This window comes from Elephantulus edwardii, unplaced genomic scaffold, assembly GCF_000299155.1.
Source record: "Elephantulus edwardii isolate Elephantulus edwardi_28Jun2011 unplaced genomic scaffold, EleEdw1.0 scaffold00113, whole genome shotgun sequence".
NCBI classification, from domain to species: Eukaryota; Metazoa; Chordata; class Mammalia; order Macroscelidea; family Macroscelididae; genus Elephantulus; species Elephantulus edwardii.
Window position 1 is genome coordinate 1,994,557 of NW_006399863.1, and position 13,820 is coordinate 2,008,376.

The following is a 13,820-nucleotide window of genomic DNA, read 5'->3' on the forward strand; positions in this document are numbered from 1 at the left end:
ACTCAAGGTCATATTTTGGTTGCCTTGGATTTGGTTTAATTTTCCTCAGGACTGAATTTTTAATGTCATTTATTTCTGTTATCAACGCAGAGAGACTAGTGGTGTTCTGTTGTCTCCATTTGTTGTCGTTGTTGTTGTTGTTGTCGTAGGTCCCGTTTAGTCTACTCTGATTCATAGTGACCCTGTGAACAACAGAGCTAAACCCTGACCATCCTGCACCATCCTCACAGTCTATGCTGCACTTAAGCCCACACTGTCCAGCCACTGTAGGACACAGGTTAATCAGAGAATCCCGTAAACACACATACAACTGCAGGTCTGGCAAGGTCTTTGAGGGAAATGCCTGTGCCTGGGGGAGTGTACTCTAGTCAAAGGAGTAATGACAGGCTTGTCTGAGGAAGTACCATGTGAAATAAAACCTAAAAGTCAAGAGGAAAGACTTTCATCTTAATCCTGAGAGCCCAGGGAAGCCATTGCACAGTTTTAAGTGATGGAAAAGGAATGAGTCGATCAGCTTTATGTTTCTGTAATACTGCTGTGGCTGCATTTTAGAGAAGGAATGGGAGTAGGAACCAGAGTGAACATGGTAAATCACCTGATGATTTGTGGTCATCAGCTCATTAGTGGGGTTGCAGGAGATAGATCAGAGAGAGAGGGGGTCAGGGAAAGAGAGAGAGAGAGATGGATGGGAAATGGAGGAGATGGAGAGGGACACCAAGGTTTTGATTTCTAAAGCTAGGTGACTTATAGTACCATTCTTTAGGCCAGGTTCTCAGGTTGGCACTATTGAGTTTGAGGTGTTTCAGACATCTGTTAGTTTCTGGTCAAAAAGGCTACTGGATACAGATGAGACATACAGTATATATCTAGCCCAGCCCACTTTTCTAAGCTAGAGACACACAGGTGAGAGTCCTGTGGCATCTGAATCTGCTTTACAACAATCTCTCCAGACCTCTGCTTTAACACCAAATGTCAGAAAATTGACCACCTCAACAACCAGACATGATTTCATTAGAGAAAATCTTTATGCTAGGTTAAACGTTTGCTGCAAAATAATTCTACTCATTAGTTCTGGTTCTGCCCTTTGGATGGATGGAATCTTTCTTCTGCCTGATCAGACTTGTGGGACAAGAATGGACTATCTCCTCCCGTGTGATTTGCTGCCTTTGGAAACCCACTGGAGGGTCAGCCGTGAGTTGATTCCAACTTGGCAGCACACAACAATAATCAGACTCTAGAAGTGTGAAGACAACAGAGATACTATAGCTTCTCACTCCTTCACTGTCATCTTCTTTTCTAGTTCAACTGACCCCTCCCATCAGTTCACTTTCATCTATTGCAAAACAGAAAAACAGCCACACACCCACGCGCATGTACGCACATTAGTTGGATTATATTGTGTTGTCAATGTATATGCCTTTTCTCATGTTGTCACCTAAGGATGTTCTGTAGAGCCATCACATTTATAGAATCACAGTTCTTCAGCAGAGATTAATGGGACCAAGCAAGTATAAGGATTTCCCCCACCCCCACTCCCCAGGGGAATGGGGCAAACAGGAAATAATCAGCAACTCATATACATACATGACTTTGGGACATATGTGAACTTTATGAGGACCAGCATCGTAATACTTTAGCAGGTCCTGTCTTACAGGTTGTTGTGTACCGTCGCATTGGAACCAACCATTGCTAACTCTCCAGTGGGTTTTCAGAGGCAGTTAATTGCACGGGAGCACAGAGCTGCTGGTGGATTGGAACTGCGTGCCTTTGGGATTGCAACACAGTTTCTTAGAGCATAGCAGATCGATTTCTGGGTCAACTTTTAGATGATGACACACCAGGACCATCACTGTTTCGTTAGTCAGGGGAGGTTTTCTGTGCTAACGGCCCAGTGATTCTTATTAAGTCAGGAGTTCATTGGTGGCTTTCCATTAGGTTATTCAGGGCCCAGACTCACCTCCTGACTCTGGTGGAGACCTTGAAGGCCTTCAATAAGATCTTCCTCGGCTTGTTGGAAATTGATGGAAGAGCTGTAGGTTGGTGAATTATAATGGGAAGTTGGAGGATCCAGGAAGTGGCTTACACCACACAGGTCCACGTCTCATTTTCCTTTAGCCAGCACTCAGTCACGTGGCCCACATAACTGCAGGGAGTCTGGGAAATGTAACGTAGTCAAGTGCCCAAGAGGGAAAAGTGGCAGGGTTTGGATGCGCATGCTTGCCTTATCCTTGAGATGATACCGACACATTCTTTTTTTCTGCAGTAGTTTTGGTGATTCTTAGTCGCCCACTATCCACCAGATTTAGAACAGACTCTTAGTCACTTGTTACTATGACTCAAGCCTGTCATTCCTGCTAGTCTGGTCACATCAGTACTCTCCAAGCATACTCTTTTTCTTTCTTCTGTGTCTTCATTCAGGTAGTTTCTTAGAGCATTTCTGTTTGCCTTGAAATTCCATCAGTCATTCCAGGTCCATTCAGAAGACCAGTTACTCTCCATTCCCTAGTCTGCTTTTAAGTTGTCTTAATCACCTTCATCTGAGACTCTCTGTGGGTAAGCTCTGTGTGTCTTATTCATTTTAAGTTACTGACAACCTCTAGGAAATGTCTGACACAGTATTTGTTAAATTGAGTTAAGAAGTTTTATTTAAATCATTTCTTTTAGGAATAATATGTTGTTGTTATTGTTGTTGTTGTTGTGTGCTGTGGAGTCGAAACCACTGACCCTCCAGGGAGTTTTCAGAGACAGTGAGTCATGCAGGAGACCGCCCATCTTTCTCCCACAGAGCAGCTAGTGGATTCCAACTGTGTGCCTTTGGGATTGTAACCCAGCTTCTTGCCACTAGACCACCCCAAAGAACTCCCTAAGAAGCATATAAGATAAATAGTTGCTCTCAAATGAGAGCCTGAGACTCACTTGAAGGAACTGGTTAAAAATATAGATTTCTGCCCTCCCCACCCTCAACCCTAAGATTTTAATTCTACAGTGTTGCTGTAGTTTCCCAGTACCTACATTTTTACTAACTGTCCAGGTGTAATTCAGATGATCTGATCACAGGACTGTACTTTCAGAAATATGGCATTTATCATTACACCCATGAACAAACTGTCTTCACTTTCCTTTAACAATACAGATCAGTTCATTAATCGAGGAGCAGGCAGCGTGCGGAACAGTAGAAATCAAGATGTTTGTCACATCGCCTTCGGATCCAGAGTTCTCGGACCACCTCGACTCTCTGGCAGAAGGAATAATGTGAGGCTGTCTGGTGAGGTAGGAGCAAGATTTGAAGACCTTACTATGAGTGATATAGTAAGAGAAAGGTTTTTGAGTTTTTGTTTTCCAATATAGGAAAAAAAGGAGCAAGGGGTGGGAAGAGGGGAGAGAGAGAGAACTTTATATGCCAAAAGCAGACGGCTTGAATAAATGTAGGAATTATGGATTTTGAAAGGACCTTGAAAGTGTTTCCTGCGTCATGTCAACATAATTAACATTTTGGAATATTCTTTTCATTAAAAATATTTGTAAAACTTAAAGGCAGATATATGTGAGCATACTTTACTGTCTCTTTCAAAAAGAAATTGGATCATCACCAGACACCTTACAATGAGCAGATTCTCAAGTGTTAAGTGTTTTATTTTTAGTTTCCTCTGAATTTCTGACATTCAGCAGTACTTTTTAATTCCACTTCTACCTACTAATGACAGAGTAGAGCAAATGAGCATATTTTCATTTCTGTGTTTAAGGGGCTTTTTTGTCTTCCATTTCATCTCACAGTGTTAATTTTCTTCTCTTTCCTTCTCATTTTCTACCAGAATCTCCTGCTCTCTCACTTTTTAACCTTCTTGTTTCCTCAGGTTCCCCACCCCCTTTCCTCATTCTTTATTTGTCCAAAGATTATTTTTCCTGGGTAGATTCTACAGAAGATAAAGGCAGTGTCACAATTTTAAAGCATACAATTAAATTGTTCTCTCTTATAGATGGTAAGATCCATTGAGTCAAAAACCAGCAGACTTTGCCTGCGGTCCACTGGAGAAACGTATGCTAGCAATGTAGACATGTCAGCCTTACTGCTTTCTGAGTCAGAAGCACAAGGAGACAAGGAGAACATTCGCCAGATAAAGCAGACTGTACCTACCCGTGGTAAGAAAGAACACTGCTAAAAAGATGGATAGCTACTGAAAATAATGAGACATATTCTTGGTAAGATAAATCAGAAGTTAGACTGGTGACTTCATCTTAAGTCCAAAGAAGAGTCACGTAATATGTTCTCTTCTGTAACCTGTCATTCTATTGAGTCAGTTATTTTAAATTGCTAAAGAACCTTATAATTTCGCTTTTTGATGATTGGTAAGAAAATATAGTAGTATTCCATTGTCACTGTTTTTTTGGAAACTCCATGTGCATTTTATGTTTTCTTAACTTTGTTTTACTTTTTAATTAATCTCTTTCATTTGTAAAGGTCTCTCTATTTTCTCATTCCATATGTAAAGCAATTCTGTGAGTTAAGAAAGGAGGTGCATCTGTCCTATTTTACAGATTGAGCACTCAAGGCTAAATTAGTGATTTTTTCCCTGCACAATTATTAGAAAGAATTGAAACAAGAACCCACGGCTTGCCAACTCCTTTTCAGTTTTTCCACTTAGTTAACAAACTCACATGAAAACAGAAGACAAGAGTATTTGATTTGATTTTGAAATGAATGATCATTGTAGATAATATCTCCCGTGGCATGTAAAATGGAAATAAGGAAATTAATAGCATAGAGATCCAGTCCCAACTCTGCAACCAACAATTGTTGAGGACTTGAGCAAGTTTTTAAGATTCTATGAGCCTCAGTTTTCTTACCTGAAAAATGGGCATACCATTACTACTGACACTTGTCATTTATGGCAGCTGCCAAATGAGGTCATTGGGAGGATTCAATAAAGAAAATTAGTTCAGCACATGATATTGTGCCAAACAATTAAGCATTCAGTAAATATTAACTGCAATTGATAATATTATAAAATTAAAGTTTAATTCATACATTTTCTTTTAGGTTTGAGCTCCGTTCTCGAGAGTTCTTTGAGAAATTGTTCTCTAAGCACTTGCTGCCTATACCTGAGCTACATTTCTTTACATAAAAAAAGAAATGGTTTTTCTGTATTGGATATCAATTTAATTTTTCTACTTTTTAAAATAGCTGATTGTTTGCTTAGTATAATCAAGTTCTAGTTCTCTTTAAGCATATAGGGGGAGGGGGAATGTACCATTAATTGTGAAAGCCTGATATAATCCTAACATTGAAACAGGAATAAACACTGATCTCCTATGAAGGAATGACTCGTGGTTTTGATACATTTTTATGTTGTAATGTCCAATGATAGTATGAATATTCTAGCTATAATTATAAAAAGATATTTCTAACCATAAAGTACTTTCATTTTGGCTTTTTGCTCTTTGCTATAAAAATGCACCAGCGAGTCTACGTGCTATGCATCCTCATCCCCCTCAAGAACCATCAGCAGATAAGAATAACAGAAGACGATTACGGCTAAAAGGCGCCAGCCGGGAGAGGACAGAAACACCCAGCGGTATGGCACTAATTCAATACTGTCTTCTGTGTGTGTGTTATTCAGGGCCATGGAATCTGTCTCTGCAGGTTGTCAATTTCAAAGGATTATGAATCAGTTCATTTAAAATATAAATGTCTCTTCCACAGGGATTATGGAAATCAGATTTTCTACAAAGGAATTGTTCTAGAGCCCTAGCAGAGATTTGCTGGATTAAATAGACAATGCCATAGAAGTGGGTAGCCATGGTGTCGACGTGGATTAGCACTTGGCTGCTAAGCGAAAGGTTGATAATTCGAGCTAATTAGGAGGAAGACGTGGCATCTGCTTCTATAAAGATTATTGTCTTAGGAACCCTACATTGTGTGTGCTATCAAGTCAGAACTGACCCTCCAGCTGTGGGTCCAGTGTGTATTCACAACTACAGCGCAACTTCTTACCACACAGGAACCCTATAAAGGAGGTTCCTTCTTTCCTGTAGGGACACTGTGAGTCAGGGCTGACCCTGTAGGGACACAGTCTGTCAAGGCTGACCCTGTTAGGGATATAGGGCTCACCCTGTAGGGACACTGTCCACCAAGGCTCACTCAGCTGCTCTGTGTTTGAGGCTTTCTTGGTTTTTTTACCACAAAAATAAAAGGCTACTTCTTTTCAAAACTGAATAAACTTACATCATCATGATGTAAGCTTATTAGAAGTTTGTGCTGCTAGCCAAATGGCCATGCACCTCTAGTGGTTCAACTCCACCCAAGGGTGGACAGTCTACTTCTATTAGGAGGCACCAGGCAGAAAACCCAGCAGAGGGTCAGAATGAACTTGATGGCAGTGGATGTGAGTGAATTTTATTTGTTTAAATAATGATCCCAAAGTGGTAGAAGAACTTTATGCTGGCAGACCTTGCTAAAATTAACCTTGACTACTTAGAAGAATATTTCATGTTTCATTCTGGGCTGATTTTCTATTTACTAACTTCCCTCTAGACTCCTTGTCATCTGATATAAGTAGGCTAAAATTTAAACTCTTTACACCCAGTAAAGTATTATGGGTGATTATTATAGTTATTTCATTAAATAGTAGGTATAAGTTATGTATATGTGTTTTTGTATATACACACATATCTGTTACCATATTTTCTCAAAAATGTAGGATTATTGTCTAGCCTGAAATCCTGCCTGCTAAGTTTTATGTGGCATTTATAAAATAGTAAACAAAAAAATTAATTCTGCAATAATGTCTACATCTATTTCTTACAGCTACTAAGGAAAATAATCTGTTTCAGAAAGAGGCCAATGAGAATTGTAATTTAAAGAAACACAGATGCATTTTATGTGGAAGCAAAGGGGAAAAAAATAAGAGACCTTTTACAACTTATAGGAATTTTGTAATTTCTTTTATTGTACATTAGTAAACCTAAATCTTGAAACCCACAACGTCCCTTTTCAGCAGGAAGTAGCTAAGAGAATATGCCATCCCCTTTTCCTTATGAATCAGGGTGAAGTCTCTCTCAGGGAGGAGTGATAGGGAATGGCAAAGGACACACTGACAAAGGAGATTAATCAGAACTGGCTTTGACAAGCACTGTGGCAACTGGAGAATTAAAACAGACATTCAGGGACAGGGGGGGGGGAAGAAGAACGAACTGGGGAGGAGGGTAGAGAAAACAGTGCAACAATGAATGAATGAGAACCCAAAATCTCTGTAAATGTTCATTAAAACTAATAAAATTTAATGATAATTTAAAAAAAAAGAAAACCTGGGGAGCTCTGGTGGCCTAGTGGCAAAGAGCTGCAACTACAATCCCCAGATGCTCTGCCGGGTAAGGAGGGACAATCTCCTCCTGTACCAGTCAGATCTGATTTGACGGTACACGCACACAAAAATAAAAATTAAAAAAAAAAGAAAACCTAAATCTAAAATATCAAAGAATTGTAAGATGAACCTTGAAAAAATGTTGAGTTAATCGTTAAAGCATTCTACTGAGAAGTTTTAAAAAGTAAGAATCCATATTATTGCCTTTAATTTACATTTATATTTTTATTGTTTTGCATGCAGTAGTTCATATACATTGTATTTCATTCATGTAAATTATTTTATAGTCTTTAATTTACATTGTGTTTTGTATAATCATATATAGTATATTTTAAATAATTGATTACTGTTCATCTATGCCTGTTATTATCGACTCTTTTCTATTGCTTCACGACCCCATCCACCCACTGAATTCTTCTTTCCTAGTAATTTCGACCTTACCCTTTTTCTGCCCCTTCTCTTTTTCTTTAACTTTTGGAACATTTTTAACATCTTACTCAGCTAACCTATTTTTACAATAATAAAAGCTAAATTACTTTTAAATAATTCAATAAATCCTATTAATTCTATCAAATTAATAACATTTATAAATGTCCAAAGAAATAATATATAGGAAAATCTGTATTCCAATAAAGGCACTATCAAGAACAAGGAGAAAGCAACAGCTGTTGTCACTTCTTTGTTCCAACAAAGAGAGGAGACATTGAACTCCAACACTCCAGGACCCCTATCTCCTGATCAAGCAGGTTGGCATCTTTATTATTTCATCTTTTTAATAACTAGTAAAATAGAAATGTTTTGAAAAGTTGGAAATAAGTTGTTTGCCTAAATTTGTAATTTCAAGAGACTCTCCTTTAAACCTCTATGTTATATAGTTTACATGAATGGGTGAAAAGAATATTTTTGTTCTCAAGTTATAATATACCAGTTGCCCTGTTTAGTATGAAATTGTAAAACTTTTGCATTTTCATATGACATTGTCACCCTCCACAAAGATTGATCTATTGTTGCATTTCTGCAATCCTCTTTATAATGGAAATGCTTGGATTGCAGAACAGTGAGCCCATCAACATATCTTGCCCAGCAGGTGTGTGGTACTTTTACAAAAGCAAATTGTTTTTGAGCAAAGGAAAAAGGGAAATAAATGAAAATTGTTTGTAGTTTGTCAGTCTTATTTATGCAATGTTGAAACCTTCATTAAAATGTTAGGTGCAATTAGTGTCTCTAGCATAAATCTGACTGTGTAGAAAACCTAATTAGATGTTTAGGTGATCATTCTTGCATTTATCTTGTTTGCTGCAATATTGTGATTACACAGTAATTTACATATTTTCTTAAGAAAACATGCCAAATTATTCATTACAATTGATATGGAAATACTTAAGGTAAAACTACAATTTAAAAAAAAAACATGCGGAAGTGAGATAATTGGAATTACTTTGGTGTAAAACATTCCTTTAACTTTGACTGTTTGGTAGTTTATAACATGTTTGGCACAAGGACATGCCAGTCGTCTTAACTGCATAATCAAAGTTTCTCTTAACGTTTTTCGCCAATATTTTTCACATATCAATATATATTCTGTAGCACATTGTGTTTTTTAAGTTTTCTTTTTCAGCAAAGAACACACCTAAGGAGCCCTGATGGTAACATAGCACATTGTGTTTTGGCCTATAAACCAAAGATTGGTAGCTCAAGTCCACTGTTGGCTTCAAGGAAGAAAGATGGGCATCCTCTTCCAGTAGAGATTTGCAGCCTTAGAAACTTGATGGAAGGTTGCTATGAGTCAGACTTGGCTCAGACACTGGGTTTGGATTTGATGTTATAGAACCCCTTACTATACTTCCAGAGGAGCCTGGCGGTAAAATGTTGGGTTGCTAGCTGAAAAGTCAACAGATAGGTAAAGATTTACAGCATTGGCAACTTGGTGGAGCATTGTTGTGAGTTGAAAATCTACTTGAAGGCAGTAGGTTTAATGTGGTTTGATTTACAGTGTTTATAGGCATTCACTAGGTGTGTAACACCATGGGTAAGTTCCACAGTAGAACAGCAAGCCAGACCACTGTTTGGGGAATCAGTTCATGTCATCAGTCCACAGCTACAGTGAACTGATTCAAGGCCATTTACGTCCCCTGAGAAGGTGCTCAGATGAAGCAGATTCATTCTGCTCTTGACTATTTACCTACACACACTGCCCACTGAAAAAAACATTTTTAAAAAACCAAAACAAGACAAATACCACCTTATTCCTAATGGATTTTTCTTATTGCTGAACTTTCTCTATGTGTACATTTATTGCTTTAATATGGTCAATTTATGATATATAATGATATTCTTTGGTTAAAGGAACAGATTAATGTGGTTATAAAATATACTATTTGTGCTGCCAGGATTGTTTTGCTTAAAGGTTTTCCCCCAGACCACCCCTTTTCTTACTTTACCTTTCCAAGTTAGCAAATCTTAGATCTCTTTTGGTTATTTATCATAAGTATAATAGAGTTCAAGAGTTAAGTGTAAAATTACCATATCTAGATTATAGTTGTGCATTTTTAAATAAGTATTTCTTGTACTCTGCTACTAGGCCCACTAATTTTCTTGTTGAGTCTTTAGGGTTTTCTAAGTATACTATCATAGCATCTTCATATCAAAATCTGTTGGATTTCTCTACAGTGACAAAGAGAATATAGAAATGGATCTAAGGAAAAAAATACCAACTACAATACCTATTCACAAAATGAAATACTTGAGAATAGACCTAACTAAAAACACAAAAGACCTATACAAAGACAATTACAAGTCATTACTACAAGAAAAATAAGTGTAAGCTGATTGGCCATTTTGATTTAGTTAACAATAAACTGTGCACTGGAAGCCTCTTATTTACTCAATCAGGACCTGGTAGGTGGACCTTTGTATTTAAAAGTCATTGGAACCTGTGTAAGAATCTCCAGTTGGGAGCAGAAGAATGTCTTTGTGTTTTATTGACTACAAAGGCATTTGACTGTGTGGATCTTAACAAGTTGTGGCTGACATGGAGAAGAATGGGAATCCAAGAGCACTTAATTGTGCTCATTCGGAACCTATACCAGGACCAGGAGGCTGTTGTGTGGAATAGAGCAGGGGAACACTGCGTTGATTAAAATTAAGAAGGGAGTGTGTCAGGGTTGCAGTCTCACTCCATACCTATTTAATCTGTATGCTGAACAAATTATCTGAGAAACTGGACTCTGAAGAGGAGTGTGGTATAAGGATTGGTGGGAGACTCATCAATAACCTGCATTATGCAGATAATACAACCTTGCTTGCTGAAAGTGAGGAGGACTTTTTGCAGAAGATCAAGGAATGCAGACTTTGATATGGATTGCATCTCAATGTCAAGAAAACAAAAATTCTTTTCACTGGACTGATAGGCCACAACATAGTAGATGGAGAAGAGATTGAAACTGTCAACAACTTCATCTTGCTTAGATCCACAATTAATACCCTTGGTACCAGCAGTCAGGAAATAAGGAGATACATTGCACTGGGAAAATCTATAATTAGAGACCTCTTCAAATTATTGAGGAGTAAAGATGTCAGTTTGAGAACTAAAGTACATCTGATTCAGTCAGTGGTCTTTCCAATTACTTGCTATGCATCTGAGAGCTGGACAATGAATAAGGATGACAGAAATATAATTGATGCCTTTGAGCTGTGATGCTGGAAAAGAGAACTGAACATCCCACGGACCACCAAGAGAACAAACAGATATGTCTTGGTGACAGCACTGCTGGAGTGCTCTTTGGAGGGAAGAATGATAAGGCAAAGCCTCACATACATTGGCCATTTTGCTAGGAGGGCCTATTCCTTGGAGAGGAACATGATGCTAGGAAGGGAGGAGGGTCAGCGAAGGAGAGGAAGATCCTCAACCAGGTGGACTGACACACTGACAGCCACAATGGCCTCTTGTGTGTCAGGAAGTGTGAGGAAGGCACAGCATAGAACAGGGTTCACATCTTTTGTTCATAGGGTTACCATGAGTCAACAACACCTAACAACAATAACAACTACAAGAAACAAAGAAACCTAAAGAAATGGAATAATAGAACATGATCATGGATAGAAGACTCAATATCATGAAAATGACAATTCAACCAAAGACAATCTACAATTCAGTACAATCCTAATATAGATACCAATTCCATTATTCAACCAGATGGAAAAGGCAATTTCAAATTTTATCTTGAATGGTAAGAGACCCTGAATAAGCAAAATACTACTGAAAAAGAGAAACAGTCGGAGGCATTATACTCTCTGATCTCAGCCATGGTGGTCAAGACAGCATGGTACTGGTACAGTGAAACATATACATCAATGGAATAAAATTGAGAACCCAGAAATCAGTTCATGGTCAACCGATCTTTGACGAGGATACGAAATCAGTTAAGTGGGGAAATGATAATCTCTTTAACAAATGGTGTTAGCAAAGTTGGAAAACCATCTGCAAAAAACTTAAGCAAGACCCACTCCTCACACCATACACAAAAACAAACTCAAAGTGGATCAGGGACCTAGAAGTAAAACCAAAGACTTCATCAAAGAAAAGTTAGGGAGACCTCTAAAAGCCTTAATCTAGAAGAGTAATGAAAAGTATAATTAACAACCAGAAGAAAACAAAATAGAGGAATGAGACTATTTAAAAATCAAATCCCTATGCACATAAAAAAAAAAAATTCCAACAAAGTAAGAAGAAAACCCACAGACTGGGGGGAAAATATTTGCCAATAACCTATCTGGTAAGGGACTTATAACTAAAATATTTAGAATGCTCCAGCGCCTCAACAAGAAAAAGGTAAACAACCCAAACACAAAATGGTCACAGGATATGAACAAACATCACCAAAGAAGACATTCAGATGGCAAAGAAACACGTTAAGAAATGTTCAGAATCCCTGGCTCTCAAAGATATTCAAATCAAAATAAGTAGGAGATATCTCACCTCAGCAACAATCGCAAAGTTCAATAGGGCAAACAACAAATGCTGGTGAGATTGTGAAGAGATTGGAACTCTTATTCACTGCTGGTGGAAATGCAAAATGGTCCAACCAGTATGGAAGGCAGTCTTGCGCTTTCTCAAAAAGTTGGAAATAGAAATACCATTTGACCCACCAATTCCGTTACTGGGAATATACACTAAAGAAACCAGAGCCACAATACAAAGAGATGTGTGCATACCCATGTTTATTGCTGCATTATTCACAATAGTAAAGAGACAGAAGCAGCTCAAGTGCCCAATAAACAAATGGATAGAAAAACTATAGTATATTCACACAATGGAATACTATGCAGCATTGAAAAACAATGAACTCATGAAACATTACACAGCATAGTAGAGCCTAGAGGAAATTATGTTGATTGAAATATCTCAGGCACAAAAGGGAAAATACTGTATAACACCATTGTTATATAATAAGACAGACATGAGGAGGTGGAGAGAGAATGGGAAAAGAATTAATAGATAATGAACACTGCAATTGAACAGATGAGGAAAAGAACTGTCCAGAAGAAATATATGATTATGTGTTAAATGTATAAGAACAATCTGGAAGAAGAGGGGCATTGCAGGGTGGGCTGGGGGAGGAGGGAAGAAAATGTGCAACAATGAATAAAAAATACTAAAAATAATTTAAAAGTAAATTTCAAGAAAATAAATGGCAGAGTGAGTGCAGAGAGTGGCCCAAAGAGAGCAACATGCACAGAGCATTGTGCAGAGAGCAAGCAGGGCAGTATGAATTTGAGTGGGAACTGTAGTGTGTGTTATTAAAAAAATTAATTTGTGAGCCACAGTGGAAGCCTCCAGCCAAGCTACTGTGGGACTCAACCACCAGGAGCAAGCAGGACAACGTGAATTTGACTGTGTTTCCTTTAGCCCTGCCATACCCAGAGCCTCTCTGGACCCAGAGTCCCACTGAGTGAGAGCCACCGGGTGAGAGCCAGACAGCTGGAATCTGAGTGAGGTTCCCGTGCATGCCCTCCCCATACTGCCACCCACCCCATACTGGTATCCACCCTATGCCCATTCCACCCCACACTGATGCCTGCATGTCCAGTCAACAAATGTGCCTTTAATCCAGAGGACTTTGGTCAGAGTTAGGTGCAGCAAGAGGCTGCTCTCACGGGCCCTGAACTGAACATTCCTCAGAATTTCAGAGAGAAACATTGGCAGGATAGCTTGCCCTACTCTCTTCTATAACAGTGACTTCAGATCAAGAACCCATCATTGCCTAAGACATGAAAAGCTCTACCACAGCAGTGTCACATAAGAAGCAGGCTATCTCACACCCTACACAAATGCAAAGCAAAATGTCACCACCAAAAAATGACACAGTATCAATGGATTTCCTGAAGCCAGAAAGTCTGATGGAACTTTCTGACACAGAATTTAAAAGAACAATGATTGAATATTTTCAGTGGGTGAAA

General features: G+C 38.5%; 1 protein-coding gene across 1 annotated transcript in view; it reads left to right on the forward strand.

Annotated features, from left to right (window-relative positions):
* LOC102869211 (chromosome unknown open reading frame, human C3orf67) overlaps nt 1-13,820 on the forward strand; it is a 367,433-nt gene that overhangs the window by 218,809 nt on the left and 134,804 nt on the right. Inside the window, exons 8-11 of the mRNA XM_006892192.1 lie at nt 3,134-3,270; nt 3,978-4,140; nt 5,460-5,574; nt 7,986-8,107. Coding sequence (XP_006892254.1) covers nt 3,134-3,270; nt 3,978-4,140; nt 5,460-5,574; nt 7,986-8,107 — 537 coding nt within the window. The remainder of the gene's footprint in view (nt 1-3,133; nt 3,271-3,977; nt 4,141-5,459; nt 5,575-7,985; nt 8,108-13,820) is intronic.